This window comes from Mercenaria mercenaria, chromosome 8 (genome assembly GCF_021730395.1).
Source record: "Mercenaria mercenaria strain notata chromosome 8, MADL_Memer_1, whole genome shotgun sequence".
NCBI classification, from domain to species: Eukaryota; Metazoa; Mollusca; class Bivalvia; order Venerida; family Veneridae; genus Mercenaria; species Mercenaria mercenaria.
This window is the reverse complement of record NC_069368.1, coordinates 18,480,962-18,502,883: the sequence shown is the minus strand read 5'-3', so window position 1 is coordinate 18,502,883 and position 21,922 is coordinate 18,480,962. Positions and strand designations below refer to the sequence as shown.

The following is a 21,922-nucleotide window of genomic DNA, read 5'->3' as shown; positions in this document are numbered from 1 at the left end:
CATGTTTAAGTGATCAATGTGCGAACAAGACGTGTTTATATTTGCTTTTTATTATAATTGTAGAAGACTTCTTTCAAATTATACTGAAATATGCAAAATAAATACAGCCGTTATAAAATTTGGTTTTTTATATTTTTTGTATATATTCTATGCAATGATGAAAGCTGTTTGAAACTACAATATTCGCAAGGATAGCATGTCGTGCTGCTCATATATTATTTGCAGAATTGTAACCGACAAACGACAAACTTAATGTAGCATGCGATAATTATTGTTCATCATAAATGATGCAGTAAGTAATTGGAGAGCACGACAAACGTCGGATATAGCACTCGTTATTGCATTAACCTTTTAACGAAATGTATGCCATAAAACATCTCCGGACAGGTTAATTGCAGGGGTTAATTGCCTTTCATTTTTCTCCTAATATATATAAATACTGCGCAATTAAAATTACTTTTTTTTGCCTTTACATGACATGAGATTTTTTTATTACCTGAATGCATTGCATTGACATTATTTTGTGATGATACAGAAATAAAAATGCAAAAAAATACTTGAAAGAGAATAGGACTTTGTGGTTTTCAGATGACAATGTGACTTTGAACTTTTTTATAGCAAACACTCGCATCAGGAAATAAAAGCGTGTTTTCGCTGCATCCAATTTTATTTCTTCCTTAAAATCTCTGCTGAAAAGAATGATAAAATTTTATTGAAAATTTAAATTTAAGTGAACGTTAACGTCTTTTTTACAACCATATACGTAACGTTTTGTTTAAAAACGGTTTATGCTTTACATCTGTAATAAGCTGTATATTGTTCAAACGTTTACAATTGTTTTATTATTCGCTCAATACAAAACAGACGAACACAGATTTCAAATCAAATTTTAAATAAAATACGTGGCTTGTCTGACGTGAACTATCATAAAAGTCGTCGACGCAACGATCTTAAATATGCAATGAACGTTGTTTGATGAAAGAAATAATCATTACATTGAAGCAAGACAGTGATAAGAAGATCACACTCGATCATTTGTAGGCAGTTATTATTGACAACGTTATTCTGTTTTCTTCAAAGAGGTGTTTACGTTTTTTTCGTTGCTAGACCTATATTGAAACGTTGACGTAAAGTTTTTTCACTCGTTTTACCGCTGTTGTTAGGCGAGGAAGAAGAAAACATTCCGTCATCTGGAAGGAAGCTTCGATTTAAAAAGGAAAACGATTCGCACTTTTTTTTGAAAGCAATAACCTTTTTTTAAGTTAACTTGATTTTAAATATTACCACTAATGGAGCAGTTAATACAGACAATGCGACGCATAATCTGGATATATTTATTGATTAGTGTTGTGCCGGACACTGTGAACGGACAGGGGCGACTTCTGTCACCCCCGGGCCGCAGCTCTCTGTGGAGATTTGGATATGGAACACCTGTGAACTACAACGATAACGCTTTAACATGCGGAGGTGTCCAGGTAAACATCTTCAAAAAAATATATTGTTATTGTTCGTGAACATCAAATATGATCTCTAACGATGTAATTTACATTGATATTTTAATTATTTTTTTTGTGCATACGTTAATGTTGATAATTAAAATAGTTTCAGAGTTCAGGCCAAGCAGACTGCATTTTGCATATTCATATCATCAACTTCCTCTCTTGTTCCCAGACCTATGTCGAATTACATTAACACATATCCAATTAATGATTTACAAATTAATTTAGATGTACAATTTATTATAATAAGAGAATCATAATCACATTATCAGAATAGCTCTCTATCGTTACATTTTATTTTAATGTTAATGGTCCGGAAAACATTGATTTTAATGTTAATGGTCCGGAAAACATTGGGCGGGATGAATACATATAGTTGGCGTGCTGTTGGTCCGTCTGTCTCGATATATTTGTCTAGACACCTCCTAAAATCTAAAGGGAATTAGGCCGAATCTTACAAAAATGTATTATTGTGAAGTAAACTTGCACATATTATAAGTACATTAACCATGCAAGTTTAAAAGTTACAGCTCTTTGAACTGGTAGTACTAATGAAAAGCTAGTCAGGATAACTCCTGTTAAAGTTCTCAAAGGATCCGATACAAACTCACAGAAAAGGTTGTCTGGATATGCAATATACATATAGTAAACCTTATTTAGACATTTCTTGCTATATTTCTGTAACTAGTCGATAGATTGCAGATGCAATGTGTGAGAGACATAACTCTGACTGAATATTAATCAATCTATCTACCCTTTCGAGCCGACGTTTGTTCACACCATAGATTTGAAGTTCGAAACTGAATAAATCTTGGTATACTGATAGATTCATATACATTCACCGTAACTAGTATTACATCCCCTTTTCGTCTTTTTTAATATTCTCAATGTCGTAAAAACAATACAATTCGTGACACATTCTATGTTACATATATTCATGGAACACACATACATTTCCTTATAGCTCTTGTTTTAACCTTTTCTATTAATAACATAGTCAGCCTAGCTTCCATCAATATTTCCAAAGGCAAAGACTTCATTGACCCTGGCTTATTCACTTGTGACCATCATCTTAAATAGTCAGAGAATTACTAAATTAAGTAGTCAGTCATGCTGAAACTACATTGTACATTGAGCTAGAATTGTGTACATTCGTACTCTTACTGATTTCAACTGTTTCTCGTTGTTCTGACCTATAGCAACCTTGATTTGCTGTAGCATATCTTTATTAGAGAAATCATTTTTATCCAAAAATCAGTGCTTTTCCGACATTTTTTTACACGTCTGTACGAAAACTGACGTTTGAGACAAAAATGGCTAAATTAAAATGCATTTTAGGAAATCTGTATATCCTTTCCGCAGCCTTAACGTACTAAAACGTATTAGCGTCTGATGGCCCTTTCACGCTTCCGTAGAAAGAACATTTATTACACGAAACTTATTTTGAAAATATTTCTGAAATGTCTAGGTTTGCAGCTCTCAAATACGGTTATATCTTACAACTGAGGCATATACTGACACTCTCAGACAACATCAAAAATGACAATTTGAGCGATTTGATGAAGTTCCGAAATTATCAATGTACCCTTGGTCCGTTACGGACCCCTGTGGGATTTGTGTTTATCCAGAGCTCAAATACTTTTTAATAGATTAAAAGCTGACATGCTGTACTAAAGCCCAGGTAATTTCAATTCGTGATAAAGTGCTGAAAATTGGCTCCTCAATAGCAAAAAAAAAAAAAAAAAAAAAAAAAAAAAAAAAAAATAGAAGTCCACGCGCATACATTTAGACGGGGTGATCCCTGCGCGTGACCCCTGACTTTCTACGAATCAAAATGCGGCTTTCGTTTTCAAGTTTAGCATTTCTACTTTAATTTTATTTACTTCCGGAAATAGCTGAAGGTCAAGTGACGTCATTTTCTGTGTTGTTAAAAAAACATACATATACCTGGCGAGGTTGCATACATATGTGCTGGTCGTCCTTAGGATATGGATCCAATTTTCGGCAAGGGTATTCACTTTTGACCTATATCAACTTTGTCTACGAATAATTGCCCTTTGCTAAAAGCTAGCTGGGTATGCTTTATTCCCTTACACAATGAACTGTTGAGTTGGTTTGTCAATAACACCGACATACGTTTCTGAAGTTTGCATTCTTCCTGTGAGGAAGCCAGCAACCTTGGTGCCTGCCAATGCAAAAAGCAATGCCCGGATGGACACCTGTGGTCATAGTCAACTATCAAAAGCTAGGAAAGCCGCCATATGATATAATTTTTTTTCGTACTTTTTGCTAGGCTTAGAACCACACCACACTAAATTGTGTTGGTGTTGCTCTAAACCTAAAAAAGTGCAAAAAGAAGTATATCACATGGTGACGCTCCAGCTTTTGATTTAGGAAGAAGGCCCTAGATGTACCTGTGGTTATTACTGCGGGCACATGAGGGAAGCTGGGTAGAGCCACTGACCGTGATGTAAACCAGCTGATAGTCTTCCTCACCTTGAATAATGCTGATTTGATTTCGAGCAGTGCCGAGTGGCATGTGACTCGAAGTCGGCGATCTTACCGGCTAAGACACAGAGGCATCTTGAAATTCTGTTACAAAGCTTATAAAATGTTCACTTCATTTCAAAAATCATATTGATTTTATTAAAAAAAGAAATAAAGACTGGTGCTTACTTGACCGGACGTTTCGTGAATATACCGTTTTCATTTGTCTGTCCTAACTAAATCTTATAAATATTGATTTGATTATAAGTGATTTATGTGTCGTTTGATGAATTCCTTTATTGTAAACATGTCTTTATCTTTCGGTAAGCGACAGTTCTTGACAATAAAAAAAACATCAACATAATCAAAATATTGTTGCAACAGAATCAGTATAATATATATAAAATGAAACATTTGTTGACTTGATCGTACTTCCGGATTTAGGTAATTCCGCTGCGAAAATATGTTGTGGTTATATCATGAAACGAACATGATGAACAAACAAAAAACAACATAAAAATTTACATAATATAAATAGACGTGTCATTTATTGAAATGCTAATTAAATATCATACGAGTACAGTTCAGAAAACAAATAATAAGTATAAATAATACAGATAAGGTTGCAACTGTTCAATCTCATCCTACTGAAATCATTAATTGGTCCAAATCTGCACTTTGACATGCTAAAGCCGATCAGATCTAAAAACTAGATATTGTTTTTGTTTTGTTTCTGTTGGGTTTAGAGTTACAATTTAAGCCATAGAGCGACTACACCCAATTTTAATAGTGGAGGACCACCCCAGGTGCACCTCTGGGCATTATTTCGTCATGGACGGGCTCTGGGTAGATCCACCGACTTTCTGTAAACCAGCTAAATGGTTTCCTTACATGGAAATAAAAACGGCGTTTTGAACTCAAAACGAAAGAGAGCAAGTGATTCGAAGCTAGTGACCTTATCTACCAATCGGCCATGGAAGCCCCTAGCTATTTTTGACATTGTATTCAGCTCAAAGTACTTCATTGTGGAGCATCATTAACGATATACAAAATGTATAATGTGATGGTATGCATTTTGCGTGTTGTTTTATATCCATATTATATATATATTATTTTGAATCTTTATAAACGCTTGTAACTACAGAAGCTAAAATGGCGACCAGAAGTACAAAAGTAGGTCATTCGCTACATTGAGGGAGACAATCCCGACAAATCGATCAGTCTCAATATTGTTGACATTTAGGGCTAGAAAAAGTGCTAGAATGATAAACAGTATCACAACTTTCAAGCAATATGTAAACAATAAGCCTTAATTGGCAGTCAGACAGATCCCAGACAAGACTATGAAAATTTGACATTTAAGCTTAAACGTTTTCGGTGCACAGGAAGGTTCAGCTGAAACTACATACACGATAAAGCTGTTTAAATGTTATACTTCCTTTTATGATAAGTGGTAATGTTCAAACTAGTGTTTCTTTAATATATAAAAGGTAAAACTATTCCATCAGATTTTGCACAGTGTTATTGGTAATATACAATCTGACTAAAGTACATCTCCTATTACGTTACGCTTAGGATCTGAGAACGAGCTATTGATAGCCTCGTTCTGACGACCTTTCCGCTAGCCAATCAGAGCTTAACTTACAACATTTTGCAAATCTACAGTAAGCCTTGATTTTTGATATTTACAATTCTTATGTCGATAAGTGTCAGACAGCTGGTTAGCTCAGTCGGTAGGCCACTTGCTCTGTAAGCGAGGGGTCCCAGGTTCGAGCCCTGGATTGACTGAACATTTTTCTTACTCTTTGACATTCGAACAAGTCGTATGATTGGTTCAAATAAAAATAGATTTGCAAAAATAAAAATAGCAATATTGGAAATCCAAAATATACAGAAGACGAATGTGAATGGGTCGTTCTCAGATCTTCGTTTAGAAGATCAAGTACTTTAGTCAGATTGTGGTAATATATACAGAATGTATTGCCTGATAAAGACGTAACTATCAAAGTTGACCAACGAATTGATATCGGATAGCGAAATCACTATCAGTAACATTAAATGCGACAATTATGAGTTTATTGTTGTCGCAGAAGCGGTGACTATAAATTTTTACTTGATTTTTGAAACTCATTTTGGGAGTAGCGGCCACTATAGAAATGCTATATTTTGGTGGCGGGTTTACCCGCTACCAAAGGTATAAGTATACTTCTAACAATAATAGAATCTTTGATTTATTTCTTAATAACTACAAAAAGATGTTCATGCGCTACACATAATAGTTCCGTTCATGAACACTCAATGGATAAAAGTGAGATATTTATAAAGTAACGGTGGTGAATATAAATATTTCACAATGGAGACTGTTTGTTGTTTTTGTTTTATAAAGCTTACATTTTGTACAGGTGGCATAACATTTTTAATAGACAAAATGTAAATTCAGGTATTCTCTGCTTCATCTTAGCTATTAATGAATGGCATTGAGGTACACAATAGTTGACTTAAAACAGAAAGTGAAACAACCAAAACCCACCACACCAGACGTCTCAAGGCTTTGATTTGTAAGAGGCCCAAAGACTTGCAATCATGAAAAACCTGTTGATTTACAGCTCAAAATAAACTCACCATGCACATTTAGCACAATAGTAAAATGGAATTGCTCATTTTGTTTAATAAAAAACTTAAGTTTACATTTATCAATAATTGACCAATTATTGACATCTCGGACTACAAGACAGCCCGGTACGCATTTTTGAATGACCGGGATAATGTTTGAGAATGGTCGGAATCACGTTTTGTAACAAAATATGTGTTACATATGTATGTAATGTTTTAGAATAACAGTATTTGGTTATCATGCATGTTTTTTTGAATTATGATGTGTAATTGACTAATTTTAACATATGGAAACTGGGATCTTGATACATGATGTTAAAAATTAGTTGATTCTATAATAGAATGTCTTGAAACAAACATTCTCATACAAAGCCACACATTTATGGAATTCAATTCCATCAAACTTCAAGATAATCTGTTAACATTTAAACGAAAAATTAAGGATTATTTATTACAAGAACAACGTTACTAATACTGAGATTTTTATTTATTTATTCATTCATTCTTTTTTCTCAAATTTTCATCAACTATCATGCATTTTATGTCGTATAGGGTAGCTTTTAAATTTTATGATATTGATGGATGAATGTACATGTACGCAAAATGAATGACACTGATTTATTCTCCTGGTAAAATCATTTCAAATCGAGTTTGTTTTTAAAGTGTGTTTGTCGTTAAAATTGTGCTAGTGATACTCTTATTGTTGTAGATACTGTGTTTTAACATTTATATAGAAGGCCATATTGGAAATAAGTTGTATGTATACTATGTACTCTTAATATGTCACCTTCTTAAAATAAAGTTATCATTATTATTATTATTATTATTATTATTAAACAAGTTATAAGTTATAAACTAGTTTTGAAGCTATGAATATGGTTTTTTTGTGTTCAGTTTTTTATTTGATTTTCATTCCAGCATAAATGGGAGGTTAACAATGGTAAATGTGGTGTTTGCGGTGACCCCTGGGATAGCCAGCCACGGGACAATGAGGCAGGGGGTCAGTACGCAATGGACATAATCTCAGGTGTTTACAAATCAGGAACAATGATTGAAGTTATTGCTGATGTGGCAAATGCCAATGGAGGAGGCTATTTTGAATTCCGACTTTGTGCCAATAACAATTTTACATCACCCGTTAAGGAGGAGTGTCTAAACAAGGGACTTTTGACGTTGGAAGATGGTGTATCGACTCGATTTGAAAACATACACACAGGTCTGAATAGGGTCATACTAAAATTACCGGAAGGCCTGACCTGTGATCAATGTGTACTTCAGTGGAAATATCGTGCAGGTCAGTACAGTAAATAGAATTATTTTATTAATGGCTACGTGATATAAGTAAAATGTCAGTGATTATGTAAATGCCTCGACTTAGCATAGGATGTAGCCTTATTGCATGACGTCCATGACTAAACTATCAAAACATTTAGAAGTCATTTTTGCAAATGATAAATACCAGCTTGGTAGTATAAGAGTGAATTGTATACACTGTTAATGGGAATATACTAGAGTTTGCTACTCGGCTCAGCAACATTTAAACAAATTGTGCACTACATTTGGTTCCGCTACCTGTAAGCTAATTTTGCCTTATTTTTCGCTGTCAAGACAGTACAGATTTCCTAGCTACTTTGACAAGAAATCATGGGTGATAATTTGACGACATTGTCCTGATTCATCTATTACTCGTTCCAAATTTGAGTTTCTTTTGAAAACCGGTGTTAAAGGAAATAAACCTGTATTTTATTTGCTAGTATAAGTGTTTACAAATGGAAAACAAAAACAAGTCATGGTGACATTTTAAGAAATAATAAGCTATACTATCAAATACTCTACATCTGTATAGACAAGGAAATATGACAGCAATAATTATGTAGCCGGAAAGTAATAGTAATTTATCAAATATGGCAATAATATGATAATTTAAATGACAGTTTATGACACTAGTAGTATGTGAAATTATAGATTTGCTGTATTTTAGTCTTACTAGACAAATGGGACGATGAAAAGATCGAGTCCATTAATTGTTTCATTCAAAGAAAACGATCTTCCGCCCCACGCGCTCCCCACCGAGTATGCAAAAGAGTACATTTTAAAATAAAATTCGAATTTTGCATTTAGGTTATTTAATACAAGCCAAAATTGTTATTTTGAGGTTTTTCTGACATGTAAGAGCTCCGAGGTTCCAGTATTGTATGTCTTTGATCTCATAGTATCTTCTTGACAATGGAGCAAGTGGTCAACTTTGTTATCTAAAGCACAAAGATATTTTCTAAACTTTGTGCATGAAAAATATTAGTGATGTGATACTAATATAACCTTGACATTAGAACTCGAGAAGTGGGTCTTCAGCTCGACTCTGACCTTTGATATTTAAGGAAAAAAAAAAACTTGCTAAAAAAATCGATAAATCATGGTTGGTGTGACGGAGTTCAGTGGTACAAACTTATTGACATGTGCATTTTGCGAAGTATCCTGGTAAATTACCAAAAAACATTTGCAGAAGTGAGTTAACCGTTGCAACAGTTGAAATAATGGAGAAAATTAACATTCTTTTTTTTTTATATATCAATATATAACATATAACATTTATCACTTTTCAGTTTTCATATATTCATACTACGCTAACTTTATGAAAACGATTATATAGAGAAAAAATCACCCCAACTGGGCGGATAGCTTTAAGAGCATACTAGTAGGTTTTGGTCGCGACACGTCTGTCTTTTTGTGATGCATGTTTGTTCGAAGTTATATTTAAGAGTGACAGAGCATAATAAAATATGAAAAATGAGCTTGACAAACTGATGGACATAGAGCGCTCTATGATCCCAAATGTTTGAACGGTGCAGAGAAATAACACAATAAACAAATAACAAAAAAAAAACAAAAACAAAGAGACAATTACGTTACTTAAAGTATTCTGACAGCCCAGCAATTAATTTTGAGAAAATGCACATTATCATCAAAACACGGCAATATCAACGTCATATCGACATATTTCAGAATGGCGTTATTATTTAGCGCACAGAATAAGTCACTAGCCGTCTATGCATCCCTAAGTTATTCCGCGGGAAATTTATCTCATGTATTTCATACTTAAAAGACAGTCCCGCGTAGACGTCACGTTGTCGACTTATATTTGGCGTCATACGTTCGCCGTGATATAGTGCTTTTCAATTTCATCTACATGTTTACATAAAAGACGTATTTGAATCAAAATAAAATATAATAGGGCCATATTTAATATATCTATAAATACTCCAAATCGGTTATACTCCACGTGTAATAATTCACTCTGACTACCCCTCGTGAAATTATTCCGCAGGCGTATAACCCCTTCGTATTGCTTTGATATATTAAAATATGGTTCTGCTTTATATTTTTTCGTAACGAAGGAAAGATACTGCTCTTATTTAAAGTTACTTGTCCTTATTTTTTATTCAAAGTTACTTGTCCTTATTTAAAGTTACTTGTCCTTATTTAAAGTCCCTTGTCCTTATTTAAAGTCACCTAAAATATTCTACACAGCTTGATAAACAGGGCAATTATGTTAATAATTGTAACTTTATTGGCATTACAGTATATTAATATCGTATGCAAATTAGTTTCATTTTTAAACCAAGGCTTGTTTAAAAACATTTATTTGTCGGAAACAGCAGTAGAGTAATGATGCTAGGAAGACATTTTATTGTACATATATGAAATGCACGTATTATGAGATAATGGTAAACATACATATTTTCTCACGTACAGGAAACAATAAATGCTCAAAAAAGCATTGTCTGACAATGCTGTTTTTATTTTCTATGTTCCTCCTGTCATTGCAAGACAATTATGAAGACTTGCACATGCTGCGATGTGCTTTTTACTAACATTAATGTACTCGACGTCTAACTAAAATTCCAGCTAAGCTAATTTTTCCATTATTTATTATATGTCATTATAAATTCAGTAATATATGGAATAATTGCGAGCATGCAGAAAATAAATCCGTATTGTACTGCGTTGAATTCTATTACGTCCGCACTTCTTTCATTAATATTCATGATTCATGACACGATTCTATAAATAGTGCAAATAAAAAGCAATTAAAACAACAGAAACATATTCTCTGTTACGACCCTCCTTACAATGGCACTGTTTTATTATTCAGTTAAACATTTACTTACGCTTTTCAATCAATACATATCATACGTAAACGAAGTTGTTTTTTAGTTTAATCATATTTTATTGTAATCATCACACAAGACATTATAGTAATGTACATCAAGACAATATTATACAGATACATATGTAAATATATATACAACAGCAAACTATCATTATACAAGACATATATATTACTACTGTATATAGGAAGTATTCAGTAACTTTGCGAATGTGTGATAATACAAAAGGGTTGGACCACAAGTTTTGCCAACATTAGAAATCGGTCCGTCCCTAACGAAGTTGTGAAGCCGAGATGCCTAAACAAAACTGGATTCAGGTTGTTTCAAAAGCGTACTAATTCATATATAATACATAACCTGTAACGTTACGGTATGATTTTGTTTTATAAAATACTTAAGAAGTAAAACAACCATTACAACAGTAGCTACATCTGGACTGTTGGCGTTCGTAGACTATATACCAGACCGATCACACTTACCCTGTTAGATATTTGTTTTTTTTTATTAAACTCCCATCGGAAAAGGAATAATATTCAATAATGAGACTATTAACTTCATTCGTAACATCAAATATGACGTCAGAGATGATATAATGAGGGCGTCAAAACGTTTCATGCGTTAACATGGTCACCATTTCAAACGAGCTTTCAGTCTTTTTTGTCTAAAATAATGGTACATTTTGGCTGATAAACACAGGTGTATAGTAAAAGTGTCATTAAAACGGTAGTAATAAAGATGCATCGGCTGTCGTCTGATTAAACTAGGCACAGGGTCCTCATGCGATGATCCAGGCCTGTGAAAATTCACTCGAGACAAATATATAATTGCAAGATACTTAGATCTTCTGAGTATGTAAAGAGTGAATAAATAACAAGTTAAAAAGATAAAATAAGTAAAAACATCCCTGCAAAAATGTTTTACTTACTTGGCTTATAAACAACACATACAGTTTTACAGACGCTCTACGGATTTTTGACATTTACATTTGATTTCACCAACACGATGTGAAAGAAATTCTAATGTCTAAAAGTGAAACAAAAACATGGAGAAAAAAAGATAATATGAAGATATGATATAATATTCAAGTTAAACAAATGGGAAATTTGCATTGGACATTTATGTGAGGTATAATAAATATATATATATATGAAACAACCTCCATGGTTTTTCGAAACAATTGTCTTTTTCAAGGTCATCAGAACTTTTAAAATCCAGAGCTTTGTATTATAAACAATATGTTAACAGTCATGATAAGAATAACGCATGTAAAATAGTTCTATTTTCAATCTAGACTTATTTTAAAAACATTTATGTGTCAGAAATTATAATTAGTTACTTGATAGGAAGACGTTAACTGGCGTACGCATACTGTCCTCTATGCAATTCCCGTGCAGGAAACTAGAATCTCTCCAAAATTATAGTTCAAAAAGGTCCTGTGTTTTTTTTTTCTTGCCTGCAAGATATTCATGTTCATATGTGATTTATGTTTTGTTTTTCTATCGCACTTAATCGTTCTTACGTCAAGCTAAAATGCCAGCCATGATTTCATTAGCCATATTTGAATATTAGCTCTGCGGTAAAATAGAAACAAAGGGTATTATTTCGTAGTCTAACTCTTGACGTAATTATCACTTTCATTTCATTTCATTTCGAAATTATGTCAAATCAGCCACGCCCGAATAACGGCCTAATCATTATTAATAATAACAGACAAAAATAAATTTAATATTGTACGCTATTCTGCATACAAGCTGTAGAAAAAAATAGTTATCAAGTACATTTTTATATATGCATGAAGATACGGCATGTAGCACAATGTAAACAAAATCTATAAGGAAATATTTTGAAAGCATAGCATGCAATCAAGCAAAATTTATGAGTTAGGTCCATGTTTCAGAGAAAAAAGTTTGAACACCACCAAATCATAGAAAGAAAGCATTGTTTTACATGAAAATTAAACAGCATATAAAACATGTATATCATTCTACAAAACCATTGTCAATTTACTCATACACGTATTGAATTCCGGAAAGGGACTGCATGAAGGGGCCACACTTCTTGACAGTTCAGCGCCTTTAAAAACTCATCATTTCCAAAAAGCTGTTAATGTCTTCGTTTTGATGCAATGACAACAATGTACCAGTGTTTAAACTTAACATAACTAGGTAAAACATCGTTTCTGACCATTGTTTACGTTCATTTCTTTACAAATGACATTCCTTTTTTTAAAGGGGGACATCTCCTTTAGAATATTTTAAGTATCCAATTCTATGGGACAGAACAGTAGAACATGTATTGGACAGATGAATTGTTTGTCTCTTGAGATGTTGTTCGTTTACTAATAATTACTGTTGTTTTGTGGTATATTGCTAAACCTTAAAAGAGAGGTAATGGAAAGTGCAAAAAATAGGCCTACAGCATGACAATGTTTGAATATGTTTATGAATAGACTCCTAATCGGGTTTACTTTGTGTGTAATAATTCACTCGGGTTACCCCCTCGTGAAATTATACCACTTCGTATTATTGTGACATATTTAAATATGGTTTTGCTTTTTTTTTAATGAAGGTAAGATATTGTCCTTATTTAAAGTCACCTAAAATATTCTACACAGCTTGATAAACAGGGCAATTATGTTAATAATTGTAACTTTATTGACATTATATTAATATCTTATGCAAATTAGTTTCATTTTTAAACCAAAGCATGTTTAAAAACATTTATTTGTCGGAAATAGCAGTAGTTATATGCTAGGAAGGCATTTCATTGTACGTATATGAAATCAACGTATTATGAGATTATGATAAACATATATATTTTCTCACGTACAGGAAACAATAAATGCTCGAAAAAGCATTGCCTGACAATGCTGTTTTTCTTTTCTATGTTCCTCCTGTCATTGCAAGACAATTATGAAGACTTGCACATGGTGAGAGGTGCTTTTTACTAACATTAATGTACTCGACGTCTAACTAAAATTCCAGCTAAGCTTATATTTCCATTATTTATTATATGCCTATATACATTCAGTAAAAACGGAGTAATTGCGAACATGCAGAAATTAAATCTGTATTGTTCTACGTTGATTTCTAGTATGTCCAGGACTTCTTTCATTAATATTCATGATTCATGACACGGTTCTATAAACAGTGCAAATAAAAAGCAAACAAACACTAGTCATGTCACTTCTTACAATGGCATTGTTTTATTATTCAGTTTAGACATTTAATTACGCTTTTCAATCAATAAATCTCATATGTAAACGAAATGTGTGAAAGCGAGGTGCCTGAACAAAACTGGATTCAGGACGTTTCAAAAGCGTACTAATTCAAAGAGTTCATATATAATACATAACCAGTAACGTTACGGTATTATTTTGCTTTGTAAAACACTTTTAAGTACTAAAAGTGCCATTACAACAGTAGCTAGATCTTGAACGGCGCTCGTAGACTATCACACTCGGCGCTTGCGTTTTTCCACAAGCAAACACACATGCGGCTTGAGGAGACTGCGATTTTAGAACGTGACTTTCCCTTTTGTTTTTATATTAAACTCCTATCGGAAACGGAATAATACTCAGTGGTGGGACTACTTACGTCAAAAATGATATAATGAGGGCGTAACAACGTTCGATACGTCAATGTGGTCACCGTTTCAAACGAGTTTACGTCTTTTTTTTTCTAAAATAATAGTATAATTTGGGGCTGATAAAATCCGGGAAAAAGTAGAGCTACAGCAATAGTGAAACAAAAAACGTATTGTAATGATGCATTCTCCTCTCGTCGGATTAGATTCGGCGCAAGGCCATCGCTAGATGATCCAGGCGTGGCAAAATTCACTCCGGCCAAATACTAAATTGCATATCAAGGTACATTGATAGTAACCGTGCTATATTTCATAAAAATAGTTAATAATTGAAATGATATGAAATGATGCACTGCGTAGTTCAAAACCATACACTCTTGCAATATAGCAAAAATAAAAAAGCTTATGTAGATCTATGGAATGTGAATATGTTTGTAAAATTCTCTTCAAACAAATACGAGCATTAAATAACTAGATTATTTCCAAGGACATTAATACATAACACCTGGTTAGTTTGCGAAATCGTTCGTTTTTATCATATCAAATATGGAAAACGAGATTTAGAAATTACAAGTTTGAGCATGAAAAGTACAAAGATCTTCTAAGTATGCAAAGAAGGAATAAATAAAAAGTTTTAAAAAAGTAATTAGTATAAGTAAAAACATCCTTACAAAGATGTGTTATTTACTTGGCCTATAAACAACACATAATTTTACAGACGCTCTACGTGATATTTGACATTTGTATTGTATTTCAACAACACGATATAAAAGGTATCCTAATGTCTAAAAGTGAAACATAAACATCGAGAAAAGGTAAAATGAAGATATATATAAAAAACCTCCATATGGCTTTTCAAAACAATCGTCTTTTTCAAGGTCATCAAATCGAAAATCCAGAGCTTTTTATCACAGAAAATATGTTAACTGTCGTGATAAGAATAGCATATGCTAAATAGTTCTATTTTTAATCTAGACTTATTTAAAAAAAAACATTTGCGTGTCGGAAATTATAAATAATTGCTTGATACAAAGACGTTAACTATAGGTAGATTTCATGCATAGAGTGGTATATAATGTCCTCTGTGTTCATTTCTCGTGCAGGAAACTAGAATCTCTCCCCGAACGTAACAAAAAATGTCCTATGGGTTTTTCTTGTCTTCAAGATATTCATGTTCATATGTGATTTATGGTTTTTCTATCGCACTTTATCGTTCTTTACGTCAAGCTAAAATGCCAGCCATCATTTTATTAGCCAAATTTGAATACTTGCTTTACAGTAAAATAAAAACAAAAGATATTATTACGTAGACTAACTCTGGACGTAATTATAACTTTCATTCCATTTCATTCCGACAATACGTACTCAGCTATGCCGAACACCGGCGTATTATTACTATTGAGCAAAAGCAGAACATAAAATGTAAGCTCACGAATATGAGAAACGAATAAACCCTGTTAATTTCTTGTATGTAATACATTTATCTTGTAAACAACAACAACAACAACAACAACTACAACAAAGTTTATTCAGCATTAAGTAATATAACATTACTTCTAGCCTACATACGAGTGTAGTGACAAAAACAATGAAAGTTTTACAACTCAATGTGAACTTAAGCACAAGGTCGTTTTCCACAGTTTTCGATGTACAAAATTTACAGATTCTTTCTGATCTTGAAATATTGTAATATCTTTCCCTCTCTATTTCAAGACTACGTGAAGATAAACGAAATCTACTAAGGGCAATTTTAAATCGTTTTTCTAAGCTCTAGTAATCAAGATATGGTTCTAGAGTAAAATTATGTTTGAACCTAGAATATTCTATTAATCTCTGTGAGTTATTTTATATCTGCATACCAAGTTTGATGACACTGATCTAATATTCTTTGTTTCATAAAATCAAATACCGATATATTTTATAGTTATGAAGATTATGCCACATATCAGGTAAGCCCAGACTGTCCAAAATAGTTTTTATTTGATGCGCCGAGTTCTGACCACTATATGTTATATTTGTTGTCTGTATCTTCCTTTAGCATATTAAACATTTGCTTCACCAAACTTTTCTCACCTAGCTTTTGTATTTTTAACCAGTATCTAATCATGTTTATATGTCTTTTAATTTTCATGGGTTCCCTGCCAAGTTCACCATATAATCCTGTTATTAACAACAAGAATTTTTCTACAGAATTTTGTATGGATTAATTCTATATCTTTTCCATCTACGGCCCCCATACTTCTGAGCAGTAATTTAGAACTGAGGAAACAAAAATAATTTACACTTTTCACTGGTTTTGAATTCATACTGGTAGAAAATAGAGAACAGTCGATACAACGCTTTTGATGCATGATCTGCTATAGTTTTTTTGTGTAGGCGACCAATTGCCATTCTTAAAGAAGTATATACCTAAATATTAAAGGATGATACCACTTCAAGTTTATCTTCGTATAAATAAAAGGTAAAATTGCAAAATTGGTTGGTCTCCCTTTTTCGCTTTTTCGAAGATCATGACCTTGGTCTTAAACCGATAAATGCCGTAGGCTATTCCAAACTGTAGAAAAAAAACAGTTATTAAAAATATGCACGAATATACGGCATGTAACAAAATGTTAACAAAATACATGTATACAATATCGCCTTTGGAAACAAATAATTCAACCAATCAAAATGATAGTACACTCGCTTTGATAGAGTCTGTTCATGAAAGGTATTAGAAAGTGCAACACCTCTTACTCACCCATCCTCCCCCAGCACCGGCTTAAGGGGAATTCTATTACATAGATATAAAATGGACCCCATTGTCACAAAGGACCAGAAAAATATAACACTGAATCTAAGTTCAAGGATACTTTTAACTGCCGCCTCACGTTTCTTGAAAAATAACAGCAGACTCGGTTTGATTGAATCATTTCATGAGAGATAATGAAAAGTGCAACACCAATCACACCCCTTTAGGTTGTGCCCCATTTGTCCAACAATGATTCTGCACTTACAGACTGAATGATTGAATCCAATGCCAAAAAAAATCTGCTGGTGCACAACTAAAGTCATGTAAACTACACTGAAACTTCATGTCTTTTGAACGCATATTTCAATGGATACAATAAAGTTACAACCAAAGACTTTCAACAGTTTCAACAAAGCCATTGCCTATAATTTTGCTCTTACGCAGTTGGCTTAATATTCAGTTCTATTCTCTTTTTCATTTCTTCAATGTAAATGGTTTTAAGGCTTTGTTACTCTTAAGGTACAAAAAATAACTATTTTAATAACATTATAATTTTCAACGGGACGAATAAGGAGAATGTAAAAGTAGTAGAACAAATTTTAAGTGTTCATCCATTCCTCTCTTAAGTTTCTGTTCATGTACTTTTTTCCTGTTTTGTTATGATTCTTTTTTATATGTTGTAGCTGCGATGAGAAGTAAATGAAGTTTTGTCTCTTACAGCTGACCAGTACGGCTGCGATTCAAGCACAGGAACTGAGAAAAAGTGTGGTTTTGGTAGAGGGGAATTCCAGACCGAATATTTTGCTTGTGCGGATATTGCTATATATATTGATGCAAGCGAACAGATCGATTTCCCAGTATCTAATCAAAGTCCTTATGCAATACTGGATTCGACAGAGCAGACGCAAAATGCTACGTCAATAAACGGAAGGTCAAAACGTGCAGTGGTCAACATACCCTATGAACGAGCTGCTGGTATCCGTTATGTGCCCGCTTTTCCCAGTGGCATGCAGCTCCAAATCGAACCTAATTCATTGCGAGAGTTTCCTAAACAGTCCCAGATTCAATGGAGCTGGACAGCCAAAGGTGCAGGCAATTCGCTGAGTCCTGGAGGTAGATCTCGCCGACGGACACATAATTCACAAGTACCAAATGGTATAAGTATTGCCAATAGACATTTGAATGGAATTATTTCGTCACCGTTGAATGGCGGTGGACGTGTAAGATCAAGTTTCAATCAACGGCAACATAACCCTACCCATATTAATGCAGCTCCGTTGAACAGTATCGTTGTCCCAGAACCAGCAGCCATGGAGACAAGCCAGGCACAAGTTCGAGCCATTTTTAGAACACCCGTTCAACGTGTGCCAGCAGCAAAACCCTCTGTTTCGGTGAAAACAGTTTCCAATAGACAACCAGTCTCTAGAGTTTTGTCGTTGCCAAAACCACAATACAATCGGAAGAACAAATTTCCTGCTCATAGAAACTTTTTAGACCCTTTTGTCAAAAAAGTTTCAACACAAACTCAAATGGTCTTGTCAAGGTCAAACTACAAACCAACAAAAAGGTGTCAACATTGCCCGTTTGATCAGTGTTTGGACGGCAAGCTGAGGATAGATCATTTATTTCCTGGACTGTTTGACAGCCCTTCACAATTCTTCGAGTGTAAGCGTTTTGAGCGTGTATTCACCCTTGGTAACTATGACGTCGTTCAGGATGGACTTCCAAGCTGTCAACACCCAAGATTTAAACGACAACTGAAGACGTTTGAAGACGACGATATTGGTTGCTGCGCAACGTAAGCAATAAAATATATTTTAATATCAAAATTTGGAATAAAAGTCGCCTTGAACTTGCGCAAAATGTTGGGTAACGTTTTTGTAACAATATACAATTCTTGTTTTTGTTCGCCAAAACGTTTACTAGTGTACGTAATTGTACAAAAGTAAAATGCAACTTTGTTATTTAAATCTTATTAATGAAAGTTAACAATTGAATGAATGATACATAATGTACCATTGTACTTTTAAAACAGTCAAACTTTTAAGGTAAAATTTGCATTTCGTATTTGTCCTTGTTCAAATAATGTGTCGTATGTTTATATTTTATTTTATGATAACATTATCCGTTAATGATGTAAGAAACTTTATATTCAATTCATGCAAAAAGTAATAAACGCAACCGCATTTCAGTGTTACATTATAAATCAACATTTTTTTTACGTTTTCGTGGAAATTATCCAAAATAACAAAATATTCGAGACACTGTTAAACCGATTTTTACCTGCATCTGATTGGAAATATAATTTTTTAGCATTTTAATAAACAAAACATACATGCACATTGATACATGCACAAATTATACCACAGTGCGTGTTTTTCTCATTACGCCAACATTGTGCGCGACGTCCATCCCACAGTATTTTTTTTATTAATCCTAATTTTTGTTTGGAAGTTTTATCAGCTGTTGAATTTACAGTCATTTAAGTTTACAACGTTAACCTAGGTATTGTTTCTAAGTATTTTCTTTTCTTTTCGTTTTTTCAGATTTTACAATGCGGTATAAGTCTCCCTTTATATCGATATCCTTTCTTTTTCGTTATATTAAATGGAATTATAATCACATTTAGATGAATAATAAAAAGCTTGGCTTCTGCAGTAAATATATCAGACAGTGGTCTATCCCGGCTAATGTAACATTCAAATGTAGAAACCGTTTCCAAAAAAATGTTAAAATTTGTTGATTAGCCGTGTTGATGGCCTTTTCTACGTCTACAGGTACAGTGTCCAAGTGAAGCATAATAGACATCTGCTACAGTTTGAATTGGTCCGTCCAATTACGCGCATTGTAATTGCTACAATTCCGTTTGAGTTAGGATGAACACGATATCAATACAAATATTCATTGTGAAACGTCTTTGATATTGCCACAGCAGTTTAATATGATTTATTATATGGATTGTCAATTAATCAATTAAAGTTGAACATAAAGCAATTGTTTCAGAAACTGCAAGTCACGGAAACACGTTCCAGTTCTAAAAGTAGCATAAAGCAAAAAATAATGTTGTCAATAAAACAAATGACAAGATCTATTAAAAAATTAGTGTCGGGGAAATAGCAAACATGACAGCATGTACACTAAGGCAATAAATCAAAATTGTACGTCCTATCACATTAACAGTGGCCGTCAGAAGTTTGAAAAACCGCAAAATGGAAGTTGTTTTTTTTACAGTGTCCATATAAACAATTAACTTAAGAGCTTGTATAGTTCGTTTTTGTTCGTAATGACATTAACTGTTAATTACTGTCTATTAAACACTCTTTGTTCCGACATTTCAAAAATATGAATAATATCTGTTTTTTGCAAAGACGAAAACAATACCGTGCAAATGTCACTGCATTTTGAAAAAAAAAAAGAAATCGGAGATATGTTTGAGGACCAAGTAATGACACATAAGATCCCCCCCCCCACCCCCCGCGAGATCTGTAATAGATCTTTGCAAACTTTGTCATCATACTAACTGAGGAATTATAAAAATAAAATGTGACTTTTTTTCATTTTTGCAGCAGTTTTAAGACCACCTCTTCACATAAAAACATAAAATGCAGAATTCAAGGTCATGTTCCTTGAGCGGTTATCTTTCAGTAAAATACATAAGACGAATCTTTGAAAGCATAGAAATAATAGCTTATACTTGTTTCCGTGAGGTAGTAAAATATGCAACACACTTCATTCTTATATCAATTTAAGTGTTCACGTTTTAATTCCCTCGGAGTTTTTCTTTTATTAAAATCTACTAGACGATACCTTGGAAGTATACTCGGCAAAGGATTTGTAATAAATAAGGATTTGTAAGAAAATGTGCAACACCATTCACGCCCGTTATACAATCGGCCCATATGACCCGGACCATGTTTTAGAAGAAAGCTCTTGGCCGCATATTTGAAATGTATATTATTTCAGTGTTTTAATGTAATTATATTCATTATAACTGTGTGCAGAAATAAGATGTTTTCTTTTGTTACTTAAATTTACACATGAAAGCTGTTTTATACTTTAAAGATTGTATTGGTCCAGATCGTGCGAAAACGTGGACAAGTCATCCATTTATGGTCTAGTTCACCTGGTCCGGTTTGTCCCGCATCCTCATTTGGAAGACATAATGCACAAATATATATTGTACATTTAAGAAAATGAACAACTTCATTTCAGTATTGACATTTCTTTGCATAGTAAGACATTTGGAAAACCACAATAGATGCAGTGATTCAGCAGAGATATTTCCTCATTATTTCAGAGAATTTATGTGTCATGTTGCACATAATGATAGCTCCTCAGTCCTCCCACATCAGTTTAAAAATAAACGACAATAGGCCGCTGCTGTAGCAACAAATGAGCCAACAAAATGTTTGATCGAAAACTTATACAATGATCGTTGTTTTAAATGTACACTTAATTTTACAAATGTGCGGCTTTAATATAACTCTACACTGATTTTGCAAAGAATATAAATTAAATTCAGGCACTTATAAAGTTATTTGACATTTGAAAGTTATGTTAATTGTTAATTTATAGACGATTTCCTGTGGATAGGTCATTAAAAGTTTATAACATATATTCATAGTCGAAGTTCATAAATTTATATCAATTATATACTCTGAGGAAGCCATCCAGCTGGCTTACAGAAGGTCAGTGGTTCTACCCAGGTGCCCGCTCGTGATGAAATAATGCACGGAGGGGCACCTAGGTTCTTCCTCCACCATCAAAGCTGGAAAGTCGCAATATGACCTATAATTGTGTCGGTGCGACGTTAAACCTAACATATATATAATTATATA

General features: G+C 33.4%; 1 protein-coding gene across 2 annotated transcripts in view; it reads left to right on the top strand.

Annotated features, from left to right (window-relative positions):
• The first annotated feature begins 669 nt into the window (after nt 1-669).
• LOC123522943 (uncharacterized) overlaps nt 670-21,922 on the top strand; it is a 28,857-nt gene continuing 7,604 nt past the window's right edge. For both annotated transcript variants that reach the window (XM_045300481.2, XM_045300480.2), the window contains exons 1-3: nt 670-1,475; nt 7,518-7,893; nt 17,805-18,882. In XM_045300481.2, coding sequence (XP_045156416.2) covers nt 1,290-1,475; nt 7,518-7,893; nt 17,805-18,882 — 1,640 coding nt within the window. In that variant the 5' untranslated portion in view covers nt 670-1,289. The remainder of the gene's footprint in view (nt 1,476-7,517; nt 7,894-17,804; nt 18,883-21,922) is intronic.